Here is a 22,844-nt window from a genome sequence, read left to right as displayed (position 1 = left end):
CTCCCAGACCCCTCAACCATCTTTGCAAAGTTGGGTAACGCCCGGTACTTTAGTAAGTTTGACCTGAGCCGGGGGTACTACCAAATTGAGGTGGACCCTGAGTGCCGCCCCATGCTAGCCTTCAGCACCCCCCAAGGCCATTACGAGTTTCAGACTGTCCCATTCGGACTCAACAACTCTTCCAGTGTCTTCAACAGAATGATGAGGAAACTGTTGGCCCCGATCAGCAATCCAGGCATCCAGAATTTCATCGATGATATTCTGATAGCCACGGAAGACTGGGCAGAACACGTGAAGCTCATCTCGTCGCTCTTGAGCAGGCTTCGAGAGACCGGGCTCACGGCCAGACCCACTAAGTGTCTCATTGGATTCGATCGGCTTAGGTTCCTGGGCCACACCATTCAACTCAACCGGCTCCTACCCGATGAAGGGAAAGTGGCGCAGCTGCTCGAGGCCCCTCGTCCCATCAACAAGACGGGTGTTAGATCGTTCCTGGGAATGTGTGGGTACTATCAGAAATTCATACCGAAGTTCAACTCCGTGGCGGCTCCGTTGTCGAATCTCACAAAAAAAAGTCAGCCCGACAAGGTAATCTGGACGGAAGACTGCGAGGTAGCCTTTCAAAAGCTTAAGAAGTGCCTCACGTCCACCCCTGTGCTGAAGCTACCGGATCTCTCTCAAACTTTTGTGCTCAGGACTGACGCCAGCGGCTCCGGCCTTGGGGCAGTTCTTATGCAACCAGAGAAAGGATCGGGCGACACACTCTTCCCAGTGGCATACGCCAGCCGTAAGCTTAACCAAGCGGAATCCAACTATGCGGCCATCGAGCTCGAGTGTCTAGCCCTAGTGTGGGCAATCGAAAAGTTCCAGGCGTACCTCTATGGCAAACATTTTGTTCTCCAAACCGACCACAAGCCCTTGTCGTATTTATCATCCAGCAAACATCTAAATGCCCGGCTCATGAGGTGGTCACTCCTCCTCCAACCGTACTCATTCCATATAGAGCACGTTCCAGGGAGCGAGAACTCCGCCCCCGACTTCCTCAGCCGCCACCCACTGCCAGAGTCCACCGAGCTCAATCTCGCCCAATCTACTCTCCCGAGCAACCCCAAATGTTTCACCCAGGTGACTACATAATCAGGGACGGGAAGTAGACCACGGACCAACTTGGATAGACTCTCCTCCTGGCATGGCTATCCCTTTATTTTCTCAGATTTTTTTTTTTCTAATGCTGTGATAACAACTGATCTTAAAGTTAGAGTGACATCAGTCTGCTCGCACTTTATGGATCTTTCTGCGATAGATCCATCTTGGCGGCGGCGTATGTGACAAGTCAAAAACTCGCTGTCAGAGTCACTCAAATTTATCACAGCATTAAATATTATTTTTCATTATTCATTTATTTTATTTTAATTATTTCTCCATCCTACCCCTAAATTATTCACCCGCCACACCTTTTCCTCTCTACCAGGCTAGACTTAGTCCACCACCTTGGAGAAAATTAGGCCAATCCTTTCATTTATCTTCCCTTGACCGGGGCAAAGATACGCTCAGACCTTGATCTTATCGACAGGATGTCTGACAGTCGCGGTTGACACCACCTTGGTTTGAATGCAAGCTAATCCTTCTCCTCCCCCCTTCTCTCACGTCTCTCTTTGATCTAAGAGATTACGCTGATCAACACACCGCGTGATATTCCAAGGTGCGGCTCCCACCTCGAGTCAAATCCACCCACGTGTAAGAAAAATCTTAGCCTTGGACATTTCCGGTGTCCGCCCACACTTTTCAGGCATATATATATAGTAAACCAACTCAAATCACCCTCTCTTTCGCATTCGAGCTGAGCTATCGAGTCTGGACTATATCATTTATTCTCCCTCCTAGAGGAATACCTGGTGGTAAGCCGAACTTAATCACAAGTTCCATCTTAATTACTCTGTGTATATTTCAATTGGATTTTTATCATGTGTATTTTGCTTAGTTCATTTATATTTAATTAGTGCATTGTGTATTTCTCACTGGCGTAAGTAGAAAACATAAACATGTGCTATGTATATATTTTAGTATTGCATTAATCTATTAATGCTACGTTGCTCAATTGATCATTGATGCAACCATGTATATATTTGTACACCTTATTTTATTTCCTTTATCTCGGTTGATCGCCTTGATGATTTTACTATCGCACTAATACTGCGCTTAGAAAGGAGATATGAAGTATCTCCCCTGTAATGAATTATCTCCCCTTTACTCATTTTACTCTAATGAGAGTTACCCCGCTTGAACGGACACACTCTACATTCAAGCACGCTCCTTTGTTCTCGACCCACGGTCGTATGTAAACAAACCATCTGGGTCACTGACCACCGCCCATTTCACCTCCCCCCCCCCTTCTTTCTCTATCCACCTGTGTTGTTTATTTGAGATTATTATTTCCCCTTCTATGTACATTCTTATATTATTATTTCCCCTTTTATGTACATTTCTATATTGCTACTATCTGCCATCTATTTTTCCAAATCCCATTTGTCATCATCTCCCCTTGTGCTCTAAAGCAATTTTACCAATCTGACGAATGCACCTCAGTCGAGGGCATCGATAAGATGTATGAGAGACATGTCCTAACTTGTCTTTATTTATCCGCAGCCTCCCTCAGGTGTCTGCCTATTTGTTCGATATCAAGAATCACCTACTATTTATGTGCTCAGTGCTATTCAGCACTGCACTAGCTCACTGACCTGCCCATTTGTTTGTGCTTAGTGCTATCCAGCACTGCACTTTCCTATTGAGTATCATCTACCGCCTGCGGAGATCTACTCAACTCTACCACTTGGCGCTATCGGCATTGCCCGCCTATTCGACGGCCCACCTGCCAAGCTATTAAGGCGACGTCCCTATAGACCAGATCTGTGTGAGACGTCATAGCTACGCCAACCCTCTGCAACTCACTGGACATATCCTGTCAACTACGCTGCCCACGGCAGATCAGCTCTGCCCGCAGTAACCTTGTGCCCACGGTATCCGGCCACCCGCCATACTGTGCCCACTACAGATACTAGAACTTGGGACTGAGACTCCACAAGAGCTATATCGCCGGCGTCCCTCTATCCGCTAGAGCGCCACCTCCAGCTGCAGATCCTCAAGCCAGGACACAGCCAGCTACGACATCAACAGGAATACCAGCTAAGTCAGAGGACAAAGTGACATACTCTCTTATTATGTGCAAGAGTGATGATTAAACATAGAATATACTAGAGATAGATGCAAACCCTCCCCCTTTTTATTATTATATGTATATTTATGTAAATAAATATCCTTTATTTTAACTTTTGTATCTATCTTTCATTGCTTTGTCTCGTTGCGTGTCTGCTCCCGATTCATATGCTGATAAGTGGGGGTGTGATAGCTTTAAAAATAATCATCCCCTAGACATAAAACGTGCCAAACACACGTCACATTTCCCCACCTGTCACAGGGGGAAGCAGTACCCTATCTCACATAAGCTGTGGGGAGGGGGGAAGCAGTACCCTATCTCACATAAGCTGTGGGGTGGGGGGAAGCAGCACCCTATCTCACATAAGCTGGGGGGTGGGGGAGGGGGGAAGCAGCACCCTATCTCACATAAGCTGGGGGGTGGGGGAGGGGGGAAGCAGCACCCTATCTCACATAAGCTGGGGGGTGGGGGGAAGCAGCACCCTATCTCACATAAGCTGTGGGGAGGGGGGAAGCAGTACCCTATCTCACATAAGCTGGGGGGTGGGGGAGGGGGGAAGCAGCACCCTATCTCACATAAGCTGGGGGGTGGGGTAGGGGGGAAGCAGCACCCTATCTCACATAAGCTGGGGGGTGGGGGGAAGCAGTACCCTATCTCACATAAGCTGTGGGGAGGGGGGAAGCAGTACCCTATCTCACATAAGCTGGGGGGTGGGGGGAAGCAGTACCCTATCTCACATAAGCTGGGGGGTGGGGGAGGGGGGAAGCAGCACCCTATCTCACATAAGCTGGGGGGTGGGGGAGGGGGGAAGCAGCACCCTATCTCACATAAGCTGGGGGGTGGGGGGAAGCAGTACCCTATCTCACATAAGCTGGGGGGTGGGGGGAAGCAGCACCCTATCTCACATAAGCTGGGGGGTGGGGGGAAGCAGTACCCTATCTCACATAAGCTGTGGGGAGGGGGGAAGCAGTACCCTATCTCACATAAGCTGGGGGGTGGGGGAGGGGGGAAGCAGCACCCTATCTCACATAAGCTGGGGGTACATTGGTAATGACAGTTAGTAAATGGGCTCTAAGATTGCTGTGTAGAAATTTAACCGATAGTTTTTGTAAAGGGCATCTAACAAGTGGAGGTAACTTCATGGTGGTGGGTAACTAAAAGGATGTAACATCACGAGTTGAAAGATTAAGTATGTTACTATAGATAGTAAAGAATACACTTTTTTTTCCCAAAGAGTGACCATTTTGTCAGACTGAATAAGGCGTGTATTCTTATGTTATAAAATACAGACGTTGCTTTAAAATAGAAGATGATTACGTCTTACGCGTCATGCATCTAGCCATGCATGTTAACCAATACTTAAATTCTGCCAAGTCACTGGTTTTCCTGGCTAGCTCAGGCAACCCATTCCATGCTCTAATAGCACTAGGGAAGAAGAAGCATTTGTACAAATTTGTCCTAGCATATGGAACAAGGAATGTGCCTTTATCTTTGTGTCTTTCTGGGTATTTTATTAGATTTTATTTTTGTATTTGAAGATTATGGTTCAGTGTTTATGTATAATTGCTACTTTACTTTTAAATCTTCCAGCAAATGTATATAAAAAGGGACATTCAGGAGTCGCTGGAGATGCTAAACATTTCAAATGGAACTCAGTCTCAGCCGTTTCTACTTCGTTTGTTTAGTAATTTGTGAAAGAAAATTTCAATGTCTTCACTAGGCTTCTTGTATACTGGTGAAAATATGTACAAAACCTAGGTTCCAGACGTACATCTCTCCGGAGAAGAGAGTTGATAAAGTTGATGTGTTATTTATAGAGTTATTGTCCGCGAGAATGTCGTGCTGTTCATGCATTGAAAAGCCGCTTTGAATGTTCTGTGCCAGCGAAATGGATAGCTGCCTGGTCGTGCGGTTTGCGCTGGACTGCCGTTTGGATTTATCGATGGTCCCGGGTTCAAACCCTGTCCGATCCCATCCACCATCGTCCTGCGAGAGGTTTGGACTAGGAAGTAAATTAGCTTCAACTCTAAAGGAACATCCGAAACATGAAAAACATTTGACAAGTGGATTGAGAAGTGCAACTTCAGGGACCTAGATTCTGATGCATTCACTAAATACATCTTCTCTCTCTCTTTCTCTCACTCTCTGTAGGCTTCCTTTAATCGCAAAAAGAATCTAGATCATTTCATAGAAATGAGATACATCCCTGGAAAAAAATTTTGTCTGAAAGCATAGCCCACACAGCAGTCCCCCCCCCCTTTCCCTCCACAGCGTATGTATCAAAGGAAGAGAAGCTACCCGGTATAATTTGGGATCAGCGAGGTCGCAGGTTCTGCCCAGGTGTACCAATGTGTGCTGCAAACTGCCCAGGGTCAACAGCGCCTGATTTTTTCCTCAGGATTGACTCTCGAAGTCCAAGTCACATAACTCGCGCACATTGCAAGGCAAGACAAAATGTCGAGATGACCAATTCATTCCAATCTGGAAATCAAAAGTCCATCAATTGTTTTCTACGAGCCAGTCATTCATTCCAATCTGGAAATCAAAAGTCCATAAATTGTTTTCTACGAGCCAGTCATTCATTCCAATCTGGAAATCAAAAGTCCATCAATTGTTTTCTACGAGCCAGTCATTCATTCCAATCTGGAAATCAAAAGTCCATAAATTGTTTTCTACGAGCCAGTCATTCATTCCAATCTGGAAATCAAAAGTCCATAAATTGTTTTCTACGAGCCAGTCATTCATTCCAATCTGGAAATCAAAAGTCCATCAATTGTTTTCTACGAGCCAGTCATTCATTCCAATCTGGAAATCAAAAGTCCATAAATTGTTTTCTACCAGCCAGTCATTCATTCCAATATGGAAATCAAAAGTCCATAAATTGTTTTCTACCAGCCAGTCATTCATTCCAATCTGGAAATCAAAAGTCCATAAATTGTTTTCTACCAGCCAGTCATTCATTCCAATCTGGAAATCAAAAGTCCATAAATTGTTTTCTACCAGCCAGTCATTCATTCCAATATGGAAATCAAAAGTCCATAAATTGTTTTCTACCAGCCAGTCATTCATTCCAATCTGGAAATCAAAAGTCCATAAATTGTTTTCTACCAGCCAGTCATTCAATTCCAATCTGGAAATCAAAAGTCCATAAATTGTTTTCTACCAGCCAGTCATTCATTCCAATCTGGAAATCAAAAGTCCATAAATTGTTTTCTACGAGCCAGTCATTCATTCCAATCTGGAAATCAAAAGTCCATAAATTGTTTTCTACCAGCCAGTCATTCAATTCCAATCTGGAAATCAAAAGTCCATAAATTGTTTTCTACCAGCCAGTCATTCATTCCAATCTGGAAATCAAAAGTCCATAAATTGTTTTCTACCAGCCAGTCATTCATTCCAATATGGAAATCAAAAGTCCATAAATTGTTTTCTACGAGCCAGTCATTCATTTGTACAACACACGAACATATAAATGGCTGCAATGGCAAGCGAAATAGAGGTATAGTAATAATATCGCTTTTTTACAGTAAATATATACCGTATATTCTAATGCATTTTGGGGTGTTGTCAAGCTTGACCTAGTTTACGGTTGACCTGACAGGCTAAACTTCCCCCCCCCCCACCCCACGTAACCCGAGTAGGTTATAAAACTGACCTACATAGCTGGGCGTTCTCTGAACACTGCATAAATAAAAATAGTCAATGAAGGTGTCGAGGATGTACACATATGACACTGTGGGACATCTGAGATTTATGAGAATAATCGCTTTTCAGGAATCGTTCAAAACCAGACACTCTACAGTAAGTAAGACAGAGGACTAGAAGAGAGTGAAGGACTTAACCCCCTCCCTCCCCCAAACAATGCTTTTGGTTCATTTATTAGAATTATAGTTTCGTTGCTATTTTTTTGTTTTAATTTTTATTTTATACATCTGAAGAGCCAAAAACAGTGTAGACAGAATTATTTTTTGGCTGAACTCATAGATTGGTGAGATCACGTGATCATTTCTTGCTGAGGTGGTGTGAGGACACAACGTCCTGGGCTGCTCAGCCTGCTCTACAACAAGATGAGGACGTTGTGGAGGGTCTAGGCTGTACTACTAGCACAGGTTGTAGTTCTGCAGAATGCTTTAAAAAAAAGTACCTACTATATTTCTGAGAACTGCTAAGACAAAGTAGTTTTATATTTCTCTCTCTGAGTGATATCTAAAAATCTCATCTTTATCTTTTCTCTCTCTCTCTCTGAGTGATATCTAAGAATTTTATCTTTATCTCTTCTCTCTCTCTCTGAGTGATATCTAAGAATTTTATCTTTATCTCTTCTCTCTCTCTCTCTCTCTCAGTGATAAGAATCTCTCTCCCCTCATAGATTGACATATACACAAAAGTATGTTCATTGTCACAACCTTGTCTCAAGTGAATCGTCTCCCCTTGAGCGGCCTAGATTCGAGCTGTAACCCTACACCTGTCCCTCTTGTTGACTTTTTGTAGGCTCAAGTTACCACCCAATAAAACGAACGTTCTGGGCAATGGCGTTTTCAAAGGATAATGGAGCTTGCTACAATTGTAGGTTCCGTTTCCAAGACAAGATTCCTACCACTTCGTCTTTCTTCCATTGGCTTCGTCTCATTATAGCTAGATATCTTTACATTACATTTACATTACTTTGTTATAGCTAGATATTTTTACATTACTTCATTATAGCTAGATATCTTTATTTACATTACATTACTTCATTTTAGCTAGATATCTGTTACATTTACATTACTTCATTATAGCTATATATGTTTATTTACATTACTTTATTATAGCTAGATATTTTTATGTTACTTCATTATAGCGAGATATCTTTATTAACATTTACATTACTTCATTATAGCTAGATATATTATTGAAGTTACATTTATTTTAATATATTTTACATTTTATTTTATAGCTAGATATCTTTATGTGACATTTTTTTTCTACATTGTAGCTAGACTAGTCATCTTTGTGTGGTCTTTTAAAACCATGCGAAAAACTTCCTGATCAGGTGCCCGGTTTAACTCAGATCTAGGATTACTGATCTGAACTGCCTGATCTGGAAACCACTGCCCGGTTTAACTCAGATCTAGGATTACTGATCTGAAGTGCCTGATCTGGAAACCACTGCCCGGTTTAACGCAGATCTAGGATTACTGATCTGAACTGCCTGATCTGGAAACCACTGCCCGGTTTAACTCAGGTCTAGGATTACTGATCTGAACTTCCTGATCTGGAAACCACTGCCCGGTTTAACTCGGATCTAAGATTACTAATCTGAACTGCCTGATCTGGAAACCACTGCCCGGTTTAACTCGGATCTAGGATTACTGATCTGAAGTGCCTGATCTGGAAACCACTGCCCGGTTCATCTCGGATCTAGGATTACTGATCTGAAGTGCCTGATCTGGAAACCACTTCCCGGTTCATCTCAGATCTAGGATTACTGATCTGAAGTGCCTGATCTGGAAACCACTGCCCGGTTCATCTCAGATCTAGGATTACTGATCTGAAGTGCCTGATCTGGAAACCACTTCCCGGTTCATCTCAGATCTAGGATTACTGATATGTTCTGCCTGATCTGGAAACCAGATGTGTTAAACTATCACATAACCATATTTTGATATGAACATTAATTTGTTTAACTATGAAAAGATCATAATTAGCAATCTGGAAGGATGGCTTCCAGGTCGTGTGTATGTCCTCTAGACTATCGTCTCAATAGTTTCGGGTTTGAACCCTGCCCAATGCCAAACCCGCCTTCCTGAAGGAACATCTGAAACATGTACAATAAATAAACAATCGAACCTAAAATGATGAAACTCAGCTCCTAGTTCAAGGCAGTAGTGGAACTAATTACACATTCCATATTACGTTTAAGCTCGTTACATTTGATGGGTCAATGTTGAAGTCATTACAATTGGGTCACGGTGGAGGTCGTTACATTTGATGGGTCAAGGTGGAGGTCATTATATTTGATGGGTCAAGGTGAAGGTCATTACAACTGATGAGTCACGGTGGAGGTCCTTACATTTGATGAGTCACGGTGGGGCTCAAAACTTCTAAAAGATTGTAAGTATTTACTGAAGGACCAAAGTGAGTATCAAATTATCTTGAAACATTAATTTTGTTTTTTTTTTAACTTTCTCTTGTGAACCAGGCCTACATGATTACAATAGAAAACTCTGTAGGAGGGTTGACTACTTACAGCCAGGGAGAATGCTGTTTTGACAGTGTCAAGTGTTGCGTGTGGTGTATACAGAACAGCAGGTGCACCAGCACGCAAACACGGCATTCCTTCAGAAAAGTATTCTCTATGAAAACAATGTATCGGTCAGACAATAAAACCTGTGTTTTGGGGCATACGTCGTGAATGTCGCGAGAGTGACAGGCGACATGGCTCATTGAGTGTCAGGACACAGGCTCTTGTGTAGACACACGTGGTACTAAGTACAGCAATCTTCGAGTTAGTTTGTTTTATGTAAGATACAGGGGCGTAGCTGCTCAGGGCATGGGGATGAGGGTTTTATATTTTTCTTGACTTTTCGTGGCACCAAAACACTTTGGGGATTTTGACCAATGGAGTCACCTGTGTATTGGGTAAACGAAATACAGAAGTACTGATAAGCTTTTGAAAACAAATAATTGCACATTCATAGGCATTCATTTAAAGCACAGCAGAGTCGAATGTCTAAGTTCTTACGCTAGTAGCACAAAGAAATTCTTGCTTTTTTATTTGGCAGCTGTGATCTTTCAAATAGCGTCCTTGACATTGTGGCTGATGTCTGTTTTTGAAAAAATCTCTTATAATTTTCCATTCTTCATTTTCTTGTTTTTGTTAGGGCCTCATACTATTGCCACCATACTTCTAGGCTCTAGCCAAGGCAAAAGACAGAGGAATGGAAAAAGATTGTTGACAAATGTTGTGCGGTGCCCCAACGGTCCAACAGACTAAGGGAAAGGTGAAGGTGATTTATGACCTGTTGAACTTTTCATCTTCCTTGACCACCAAGTTTTTTCCCCCAGTTTCTCGGCCATTATTACGTAGTTCCACTCTGCGGTATACATATAATGGCAGCGGTAATACAGCACTATATATTTGTATTCAGAAATAGTGTTGGGTTCCTTTCAAGAGAATTGTATTCAGACATAGTCATGAATCAATTCTCTGCTCTAAAATAAAAGAATTTCAATAGCCTTCTTACTAGAACCAAAGACTATCATGGCCGACGAAGCTCATTCAATTTCTGTGGACAGAGGCATCCTTAGCAGTGGGCAGGGCCCTGGGCGAGTGTTATATCAGGGTTACGAATATTTGTACAATAGGCTGATGGTGAACAAAAGATTCTCATTATTGCGCCCCCCCCCCAAGGCGCGGGGTCTGTAGCGTTTGCCCCACTCGCCACTTACTAAGGCCGTCTCGGGAGGGGGGGGGGTATATGCAAAAAGGAAACTTTTATAGTCCTCATAACTTAGAAGATTAATTTTGAGGTCGTGTTGACTTTGCAGTCCTCACCATTGAAATGACCAATGACCAAACAAAGTCAATTTAGTCGGCATCGGCTCCAAGTGATTGCAACTCAATATGCTATCAAGAGGCTCGTGTCATGCTGACATCCGAGATGTACAGACATGACTAGGTAAGCGGGGGTGTTGTTGTGTCTAGGAGTCTGTGCGCGTGTCTGCCAGATTGTTTTCTTTGCTCAGATGTTTCCCCAGATTTATGTTCACGTGCCAAGTGTGGACAACGCCTCAGTTTGCTGGAGGGTCAATTCATTAGACCGTCATTCATTTCATTGTCTAATATTTCAACCACAAAAAAAAAAGATGTTATATGATCATTCTGTATGCTAATCAAAATAATCAATCCCAAAGATAGCTAATACTCAAGGTCAAGGTCTTCAGTGTAAGACTGGCGTGTCACGAGACATGGTTCAACTAGAAGACTGATAGAGATTCTCACCTGTAAGAGATCTTAATGGAAGTCGCCATCGTTAGTAGAGCCTATTACAGTGTGCAGGCAATAACACTTCAACATCTAGCTGGAGAGTGCGCCGAGTGACTGCCCCTGCTATGTGTCTCAACACTCTATGTGGTCGATCTGTATGTCAAGTGTCTCTAAGCAGAGATAAGTTAACAAGCCGCATGACATACAACTATGTCATGTCATACATACGACAATGAAAAAAACTTCTGGCCATTTGTGAATGTCAGACAGACATGCAATTATTTTATCCTCTTTCTCTCTGTGCCTCTCTCAAGTTTATCTCTCTTTTCCCTCTCTTTCTCTCTTAGTGTATGTATCAAGTGTGTACCTCCACCTCCCCACCCCTTTCACATTCTTTCCATGCTCTCATTCTATTTTGATTCCTCTCTCTCTCTTTCTCCATTTCTCTCTCTGGCAACAGTCTTGATGCCTCTCTATTTGTCTATTCTGTTTCTCTTTCATTATTTCATTCTCTTATTTTACCTCTTTCATTCACTTTTTTTCTCTCTCTCTCTCTCTTCTCCAATTTTTTTTCCTTTAGAGAATCTTTTTATTCCCTTCCGTTCTTTCTCATGCGCACCTGGTTAAAGTTCTACTCACGTTGACATCCCATAATTTCCACGCGCATGCTGGGATGCCTGTTCCACTGTATAGTATGAAACTTGATGTAGCGCGCCATGATGGGCTTGTCCAGGTAGTTGTGTTTGACTGAGAACGAGTCTGTGTTGCCTTCGAATACCTTCGGGACAAAAGAAACAAATGTTCCTTACTAACCATCAGTTCTAAACATCATTTAGTGCTAAACATCATTTAGTTCTAAACAACATTTAGTTCTAAACAACATTTAGTTGTAAACAGCATTTAGTTCTAAACAACATTTAGTTTTAAACAACATTTAGTTCTTAACATCAGTTAGTTATAAATATCATGTAGTCCTGAACATCAGTTAGTTCTGAACATCAGTTAGTTCTGAACATCATTTTGTTCTAAACATCATTTAGTTGTAAACAGCATTTAATGCTAAACATCAGTTCTAAACATCAGTTAGTCGTAAACATCACTTTGTTGTAAACATCATTTAATGCTAAACACCAGTTAGTTCTAAACGTCATTTAGTTCTAAACATCAGTTAGTTCTAAACATCATTTAGTTCTAAACATCAGTTAGTGCTGAACATCGCACCAAAACAAATGGACAAGAGTTAATTAGAATGTACTGAACCAATGTCAGCTATTCAGAGTTGTGGGCGTGGCCTGTTAGTGTCAATCAAACATAACATTAGCATGTCATTTTCTGGTAATGAACTCCATATTAAGCAATTGGTACAGTAACATGTTAGTGTATAGAGATTGACTCTATAATAGGTTAATGTACAGACGTTGACTTGGCAAGATATTGACACATACATCTCACGAACCAGTTAGTCGATAGACATCGGTGTAATGTCTTAGATGTATAGTACTGTAAAGCTTTGTATAAAAAACAATATTCATTTTTTGCTAGTTAATTATATATGTGAAAGCGATATTACTGAATGACTAAAGGAGGCCGAGGCTCAAGATATAATAATAATAAATGTCCGAAATTCCAAAAAGTATGAAAATAAAAAACGTTATTTGCTAAGATATTACCTCCCTTCTCCCTTCCCGCCTAAACAAACAAAATGTATTTCATTTCACCATGTTAAGACTCTCTGCCAGGGGCGACTATTTGGTCTTCTGAAACTGTTTACATGTGTTTCTTGCACGTAGAATAGGTTCTGTTCTCAAAACAATAGTTGAAAAAAAGTAAACAAAGACACTAGACAGTTTCTGGAAACACAAACTAAAGATCGCCCCCCGAAGTGTCCGCTTAGGAAGGTAAAAAGGCAGGTTTCAATATTTTCAGAAAGATTATCATAAACTATGAACTACAAACTATCAACAACTACAGCCCTATCTCCGTCGATATGAAACGAACAAATCAATGTATCTGCAAAGTATTTCCGATGCTGGTGTATTGTTAGTTCGACTAACGACTTGATACCACCCAATATGGAGATTAGTTAATGTTATTATGATTACAGTGTTTATATTCATATGTATTCAATAAGCTGATAGTTATGAAGATATATAGTAGTAAAATCCTAGGTGTCACTTACAAAGACCGTAACACGAATGAAGAGATTAGAAACAGGATTAATACAGCTATTGGACCCCACCATGACCTGCTAACCACTGTCACAAAAATGTAAACTCAAACTCTATGGCCACATCACAAGGTCCTCAGGGCTCGCAAAGACCTTCCTTCATGGAACAGAACCAGGAAGAAGATGAAAAGGAAGACAGAAGGTGATGGAAAGAAAACATCAACATCAAAGAATGGACAGGACTGTGAGTGAATGAAATTCTATCAAAGGCAAAGGACAGGGAGGAATGGAGAAAGACGGTTGACAGATCTTGTGTGGTGCCCCAACAGACTAAGGGATAGGTGAAGGTAAGTTAAATGTAAACCTGGCCTAACTGATGTTATTGAATGATTATCTAATTGATCTAATTGTTTTGTAGAGGGCAAATCACTCGTGCAAAGCCTCAAAAAATAATTTTTTTCTATATTAGCTTAGGTAGAGTAACAATGTGCTATCAGCAGTTCACGTGTACACAATTATTAATTGTTGTTTTAAATTATATTCCACTTATATGCATATTAAATAGATTTTTTTTCTCTTAAAAAAAACAACAACATTATTTTGTAAATGTTATAGTTAGTATGACAGAAATTAAGTAGTTATCCAATTTTTTAAAATTTCGACAAAAAAATCTAAAACCGTTCATCTAAATGTGTTCTAAATATGATGAAGTGTAATCTCCCTTACTAAATAGGCTTTTTACTATTAATAGTGAAAAGTTGTAAAAATGCTTTATTTTTATGAAAAAAAAATGCTTGCTTAGTTGATTTTAAAAATTAAAATTATCGCTTTCAGAAAAGAAAAAAGTAGCACTTGCATCAGAACTTTCAAAGGTCTAAAATATAATAATGTCGGATTTTCAATATCTTTTCTAGTTTATGCGATTTAAACGGGACAAACCGACAGACGGAAAGACAGACCACACAAAACTAATCTATCGGAGGCCGCTAAAAACACTTTTGATCCGCTACAATGGTTTTGAATAAGTGTAAAAGTTAGCTGCCAACAAGTTAGCGTGTTATTGTTATAGATAATAATACTTGAGATTAAAACTATGTTTATTTTAAAAATTAGAATATTTGACTGTGCTAGTGTTATAGATAATACTTTAGGTATTATTAAAACTATAATATTGCTAAAGATTAGAATAATTCAGACATGATTTATATTTTGCTGTAGTTTTAGACAGGAGTAATTAAATAAGTGTCTGTCGGATAATAGTGCTAACTCACTGACTGACATGCGACACATTTTGAACTACGTCAGTGACAGTGGCACTGACACAACGCCAAGCCTAAACACAAGGAACTAGGAACACCGACAAAACTGACATTGAGTCAGTGCTCACCCACCGACAACCACAGCTCAGTGACTTAGCACTCACCTTGGGTTTCTCATAGTTATTGACAGTCTCGCCCTGCGTCTCGTTACTACCCACCATTGCGTTGTTGTAGTTGTCTGTCACGTAGTTCCAGTGGTAGGCGTCCATGCTGTAGGACACGCTAAACCTGGTCACCCACTCAGTGCCATCCCCACGACCTTGAGTCAACACTCCGGTCACCTGGAGATGAAACAAATTTCATTTAGGTTGTTTTGTTTTTAACTATACAAATGATTAATAATGTGGCATTCCGCAGACTAATGATTACATGACTAGACAACATGGCCGAGGACTATGAGTTCGAATTTGATGGTGATTGTGAATATGACCCTAGCCATTGCACAGGACACAATTATACGATCATAAACTGTCTCCAGTGGGGTAAGCAACGCCCCAAAATAGACAGTACACAAAACACAGTTTTATATTAAAGCAAATCTAAATGTGATAACTATTTTTTTTTATTACAAACTTCACATAGTAATATAATTATAGTAAAATCAAAAAAGACCCGTATATTTTGGCATTAGTCTTATATTCAAAGTATTTATAATAAGTAATAATAATTTAGGTCATCACCAAGTTTATAACGCAAAGTTTTTTTTTTTCGATGCTTCCTTGTATTCCTATAACTAAATGTTATACAGTAGTAAAGAACAATTAAAAAGGTGGGGGAGGGGAGGTGCTAATTTGAAAATCACCCCGGCCCCCTACATGAGTGTTAAAATTTATTTAACATTAAATATTAAGCCTATGTCATGTTATCTTGCTATTCATGTTGTTATGTAAATTAGTGACCATGTTGCATGTATCACATACATTAGACATATATTTATGTCGAATGTCAAAATGCAGGGGCCCCTAAAGAGGCCAAGACCCCCGCCCCCCCCATCCCCCTCTACGCCACTGAGTTCATGGCAGAATTATTACTAGATACTTCAAAATATCTAGTCACCTTTAACAAGTTTGCTTTGCTTTAAATGTTTCTTGCAGTCGCGTTTCATGCTCTCTTTCGCGTCTGTCTCTGACTCTCATATTCATGTCTAGCTACATTTATAAGAAATCAAACAAAACTGATGCAAAACCTGACCCTAGGCATCACTAAAGGGGGAGTCTAAAGCTCAAAGAACATTTGAAAACTCATGGACATGCTTTCAACAAACAAACAAAAACTATGCTACACTGTTAAGAAAAAAAAAAAAGAGAGAAAGAAAGAATTGTAGCCTCCCCCCCCCCTCGTGTACTATGTTGTGTGTCTGTCCCAGGTCTGTCACTACCTTTCACCAATATAAGCCTACAGAACACATTCTTGCAGTACAAGTACGTTTCAACCATGACAGACAACCATAGTCACTCATTCGTGTTACGTACAATCAAAGAGAGATAACACATAAAATATTTTTGATAAAGGCAGATAACCGGCAAGAATTTCAAAACTTTGTTAAGCCTCAATACACACGCCTAAGTAATGTCAACCTCCTATACAAAATCATTGGTCAAAGAATGCAGCAGTAAGAGGAAATATACAAGATATTATGCCAGGACAAGGAGTTGTTTTTTTTTTCACCAATTGTGTCCTGATGAAACAGAACTTCATTATCGACCTGCTTATAATTATTATTGTTATTTTATTTGGTCTGAATACGAGGGATGTACATTCCTAATGACCTAGCCTACGCTCATCTCAGCAATAATAAGAAGGAGATTAAGGACTGCATTAATGATCAAGTAACGGCCTGTAGTCAGTAAAGTAACAGAAGTCACCAATGTAACAGATGAACGAATCCTTAAAATACCCCCCCCCCACACACACACACCAGACCTCCTCCAACTATCAAACTAACACCCAAGCGCAAATGTTTATGTTTCAAGAGAATCTCATTTGGTTCGGATGATTGAATTTAGAACAGCTCCTGCTACCTTCAATCCTAGATCTTCTTTTTTATTTCTCCTTAAGTAGCTCTTCATTTCTCCATTTCTTCATTTCTCCATTTCTTTAGTTCTACATTTCTTCATTTCTTTAGTTCTACATTCTCTTCACTTCTCCATTTCTTCATTTCTCTATTTCTTTAGTTCTACATTTCTTCATTTCTCCATTTCTCTATTTTTTTAGTTCTCCATTTCTTCATTTCTTTAGTTCTACATTTCCATGTATGTCCGTCTCCAATTTTTCTCGTTCATGCTGTCAACAAAATTCTTAACACGTTGTAGCAGCGGTTCTTCAGTTTTGTGAGTCCGGGGGACCTTCGAAAAAAAAAGTCCAGTAGGGAATCCGCGTCGAAGGCGCCATTATTCCGTTGATTGTTAGAAAGGCTTTTATCCAACCACCAGCCCTGGCCATGGGGCTCTTCACCCCTGTCCTGTCTGAGAGTTCCCTGCGGTTAGCGGCCATTGTGACTGACTGGGCCAAGTCGACCGTACCGCGAGTCCGGGGGACAGAACCGGGCGGTTATTTGTTGACTCCCACCCAGCTCCAGCACCATAAACACAAACGTTACAGCCAATGTGTTGTTGTTATGAGAAGAAAATGCAAGATCATGACTAGAAGAAAGGTATTATGGGAAACCGTGAAGCAAAACAAGCTTTCTGGAAAGAATTAGAAAATGGTCTTTTGAATATTCATACATTGAAACCATTAACTATTTTGTGTAACTATTTAAAAAAGTGATGTACATGGATACTAAATGGAATAATTCGTGGAGAGTACACAATAGTTTGCTTTGATAACTCTTTGGGGGACTTGAAGACTACAGTTTGAGAATCAGTAGATAAGACAGAGATGTTCTGCATGGCCAAGTAAATAGGTTGGTGGGGCCAGACGATGTGTTCATGTCTCGACACACTGTGGTTTCTTTGAACTTCACTCAAGACACAAGTTTGGTCCTTATGCAGTCAGCTATCCACGTCTTGATACATTTTGGTCTTACCAGAAGATTAGGAGATCAGCAAACGACCAGAACTGATTGAGTTTGTCTGAGAAATGGAAATGCATAGTGCTGGTCACTTGGTCATCGAGATTCGAGTCACAATGCTTGAATCCATATTCTGAGTTTTTGTGTGTGTTTTTTTTTTTAAAAGAACTATCGTCTTGGTCTTGGAATATTTATAGTTATCCCGTTAAATAAAAACCTAGACTATTTGTTATGTTATATTAAATAAACCTAGACTATTTTCACGTTATATTAAATAAACCTAGACTATTTGACATGTTATATAAAAACCTAGACTATTTGACATGTTGTTTAAAAAACTTAGACCATTTGACATATATAAACACCTAGACAATTTGACATATATAAACACCTAGACTATTTGACATGTTGTTTAAAAAACTTAGACCATTTGACATATATAAACACCTAGACAATTTGACATATATAAACACCTAGACTATTTGACATATAAACACCTAGACTATTTGATATATATAAACACCTAGACTATTTGACATATATAAACACCTAGACTATTTGACATATAAACACCTAGACTATTTGATATATATAAACACCTAGACTATTTGACATATATAAACACCTAGACAATTTGACATATATAAACACATAGACTATTTGACATATATAAACACCTAGACAATTTGACATATATAAACACCTAGACTATTTGACATATTTAAACACCTAGACTATTTGACATATTTAAACACCTAGACTATTTGACATATATAAACACCTAGACTATTTGACATATTTAAACACCTAGACTATTTGACATATTTAAACACCTAGACTATTTGACATATATAAACACTTAGACTATTTGACATATTTAAACACCTAGACTATTTGACATATTTAAACACCTAGACTATTTGACATATTTAAACACCTAGACTATTTGACATATTTAAACACCTAGACTATTTGACATATTTAAACACCTAGACTATTTGACATATTTAAACACCTAGACTATTTGACATATTTAAACACCTAGACTATTTGACATATATAAACACCTAGACTATCTGTCGTGTTGATGAAAGGGAAGAGAAAGCGTCCATGTAATAGTAACTCTATCCAACCACAGGTAGCTCAGAAATGAATTTTATCAAGTCAATCGGAGAAGGTTTGAATCTGGGACTAACAGAAATGTCAGTAACTTAGTCTACCAGAAATTATTTGTAAAAATAAAATGGGTTTGATTTTGTTAATCATGTCACCAAAAGTCCAGCGGACAAGAGCAGCTTATTCTCTGAAATGGATATATAGATGTGTACCAGTCTACAAGATAAAAGTTTAATATAGGGACTACATAGAGATGTGTACAGGTTTAGTTTAGAGACTACATTTTCAAAGCAGGAGGACACATTGGTCACACTTTGAACAAACAAAAGTAAACAAAACAGTTTCTGCAATTCCTCAGTTTGGAATGGTAGGGCCCAGCGACACTGATACACATACACATCTAGCTGAGGTACACACATACTTTCTGCATGGTGTGTAGGTTTCAGCATGAGAGACTTCAAAGGCAGGACAGTAAGGGATGTAAACATCTTCCACCACACTACACCCCACCCGAGGAATAAAGACACATCATTTATTATAAGTTAAAACAAGATGGCTAATGCTATACAGGTCTGCAGTTCTAATGCTATACAGGTCTGCAGTTCTAATATTATACATGTCTGCAGTCTCAGTATCAGACGTGTCACAATGTCTTTGTGCCTCAATATCTCGATGTCTCAGTATGTGACATACTCTGTTTCTCAGTATCAGACATGTCTCAGTATCAGACGTGTCTGAATGTCTTTGTGCCTCAATATCTCGATGTCTCAGTATGTGACATACTCTGTTTCTCAGTATCAGACATGTCTCAATGTCTCAGTGTCTTGATGTCTCAACGAGTTATCCACTAAAACTATCTCAAAACGTTCAGAGCTAATGACTGCATTCTGAAGTGAATCCTATGCAATGTACAGATATTCAAAACCTTGCCAATTATTCCGAGTACCCCGGGAATGTCGTCAGCCCCCCCCCGTCCCCCCCCTACCTTTAACCCTTCAAGCAACAACTCAATAACACTCTAAAGTTTTATGTAAGGAAGAATATAAAAAATATTCCCGTGTTTTTTCAACCGATTGAAATAAGCGCCCGTTTTTTTTTTAATAGGGGGCCAGGTGAATTGAATACGCAATGATGCGGGAGGGGGGGGGGCAAGGCCGCTTAACTTTTTTCTTCTTCTTCTTCTCTCAAGTGCAAGGTGATAATGTTAGATCCGAACTTTTTGACTAGCACAAGCACCTTCCCACCCCACCCTGTACACAGCGCAAGGAGTTACAGACGTAGTGGAGTTAGCTCATGGATTCCAACACGAGATTTTGTCCTAAAAGGTGTAACCACTAACAAAAAAAGTTGTGAAGGAAGTTTCGGTGGAATCTTTGGCCCTTCAATCTACCGAAGAGTGGCGAAGTCGTTCGATGAACAGGCAGATTACATTTTGGGCGCCCTCCTTCCTCCCGCTCCCTTTGTGGCCGGTTTTACGACTTGCGTGTGCTGGTAATAGCGCCCCACGGGTACAACGAATGTGCTAATGACAACACTCATGAGTCAAGTGTGCAGACGATTAAGTGGAAGAAGGGATCCAGATAATTAATGTCGTAAAATAAAACTTGGACTAATTATGGAGATAGGCTTGTCGTAAAGTGATACAGCTAGACACATTTATATAGAACAATACATGTTAAAATCTCTCTTTTTAGTTCACTTAAAACAAAACAAAACAAAAAGGGCAATGACATTGTAGACATAGACATGTCCAAAACGGAGCTGTCCTGAGCCCCCTGATACACCTGTACACCTTTTCAAAAATCTATACTTCCAAATCTATCGTACTTATAAGAAGATTAGAGTTTCCAGAAATTCATCAAATATCTAGGTTTGTTTTTTTTTTAAAATTTAAAAAACAATAAAAACATATACGAAGTGTAATTGTATCGATTAGTTTGGATCAGTCGTGTTATGAAATGTGTAATAGATCTAGACCAACAATACTAAATATGTTCTATTTTAAATAGTTTACCAACTGGTTTTGTTTAGCGCTATTTTATGCCTTTAGCCTTCTCACTACGATATCACTTGTCTGGACCAGATAGGAAAATGAAAAAAAAAATGGGGGAGGGGGGAAGAAAGGGATATCTGGGTGAATGTGACCACAATCACTTTTAAAAAACATTTATTAAAAAAAAAAATGAACAGTGGAGCGACCTGAATTTGAGCTCGTGACTCAAGCCGACACACTAACAACTCTTATGAAACATAGAGGATCTTATTGTTTGTTTCAAACTTACTTTAAAGCGGCAAGGGGACTAATTCAGCTTATAACTCCACTTCAGTCGAGTACAATTTCCTTCCCTTGTTCGAGATACCAAACAAAATAATTAATTACCAATAGTATATTAACTAATTTTTCATTTTTTTTATATTGATTCTTGTGTTGTCAGGTAAAAGAAATAATTGTGCAAAATTTCAGATTCATCCGAGATTGATCGTCGGAGAAATAACGTGTACAAACTTTTTACCAGACAGACAGTCAGAGTGAGTTGATAACTTGATATAAGCTTTTGTTAAAAAGGGCTATTACTCCTTTAGAAAGATGACTTTTTGTAAGATCGATTACTTTACTCTTACTAACGAATGATAGATTTAAACTTTAAACAAATGGAAAATGTTTGTTTTCTATTAGACAGACAGACAGACAGACAGACAGATAGACAGACAGACAGACAGATAGACAGACAGACAGACAGACAGACAGATAGACAGAGTTGTGATAGATAGATATATAGACATAGATAGATAGATAGATAGATAGATAGATAGACAGATAGACAGACAGAAAGACAGATAGATAGATAGATAGATAGATAGATAGATAGATAGATAGATAGATAGATAGATAGATAGATAGATAGATAGATAGATATATAGATAGATAGATAGATTCAACATTTCTAGTTACTAGGCCTCTACAAACTTTACAAAAGAGACAATGTACGCAGACACTACGTCCTGGTGCAGTGTAAGATTCAACCAACGACTATCTGTAGAGGACACACCAATTGCTGTCTGGTACACTAAAGCGTTGGGGAAGGTAAAAAAAAAAAGGTGTCACGTGTCTCCCTTCTATTTGGTTGGAATGTGCCTTACGCTGCGAAAAGGGGGGTTGGATGGAGGATGACTTGGGATGACTTGTGACTTTTTAAAAGGCCTGTGTCTGGGGGGGGGGGGGAGGTAGCGGGAGATAGGTGTACGAATGAGTGAATCAGTCATGTGGAAATGTTCGCCGCGTCTGCCAGTACAATGGCCAGAAGATACAAGCTTGATAGAGCTCAACATTGCTGTAGACATCTATTTTGTTGTTTGTTTATACCTGAAATCCAATGCTTCTGGTCACGTGATCAAGAGCCGTTTCACTTTGTTTATTCTTCTGTTGATTTTCTTTCCTATTTTCTAATCTGACAGTGGAAACTGAAACGTAGTGCAGGGTGGCTGAGTGGGCAACTGTTTGGCTTCCAAAAGGAGACGGTTTGAATTTCTCGGTGAAAACTGGAATTTGGAATTTCGGGATTCTTAGGACGCCCCCAGAGTGGACACAACTTTAATGGGTAGCTGACATGAGTAGGTGAAAGTCACGGCAGTCCGTCGTTGGGCTTGTTGGTGTCGGCCACAGAACCAGATGACCAATAGACGATGATCTTCACATCATAGATTTGAAACTCTGAGAGGGGGGGGCACTTTGTTTTTATAGTGCACACCATCTTTATTACAATAAACAAACACAACATTTCGAGTCTTGTCTCAATTCAAACACAACATAACATTTCGAGTCTTGTCTCAATTCAAACACAACATAACATTTCGAGTCTTGTCTCAATTCAAACACAACATAACATTTCGAGTCTTGTCTCAATTCAAACACAACACAACATTTCGAGTCTTGTCTCAATTCAAACACAACATAACATTTCGAGTCTTGTCTCAATTCAAACACAACATAACATGTCAAGTCTTGTCTCAATTCAAACACAACATAACATGTCAAGTCTTGTCTC

At 39.8% G+C, this 22,844-nt stretch overlaps 1 protein-coding gene across 3 annotated transcripts in view; it reads right to left on the bottom strand.

Moving 5' to 3' along the window:
* LOC106067868 (lactadherin-like) overlaps positions 1 to 22,844 on the bottom strand; it is a 197,323-nt gene that overhangs the window by 45,684 nt on the left and 128,795 nt on the right. For 2 of the 3 annotated variants that reach the window (XM_056044453.1, XM_056044451.1), the window contains 2 exons: positions 14,774 to 14,950; positions 11,823 to 11,961 (listed from right to left, as the gene is read on the bottom strand). In XM_056044453.1, coding sequence (XP_055900428.1) covers positions 11,823 to 11,961; positions 14,774 to 14,950 — 316 coding nt within the window. The remainder of the gene's footprint in view (positions 1 to 11,822; positions 11,962 to 14,773; positions 14,951 to 22,844) is intronic. The other variant, XM_056044452.1, reaches the window with a different exon arrangement.

This window comes from Biomphalaria glabrata, chromosome 10, assembly GCF_947242115.1.
Source record: "Biomphalaria glabrata chromosome 10, xgBioGlab47.1, whole genome shotgun sequence".
Lineage (NCBI taxonomy): Eukaryota > Metazoa > Mollusca > Gastropoda > Planorbidae > Biomphalaria > Biomphalaria glabrata.
The sequence above is the reverse complement of the archived record's forward strand: the minus strand, read 5'-3'. Positions and strand labels throughout refer to the sequence as shown.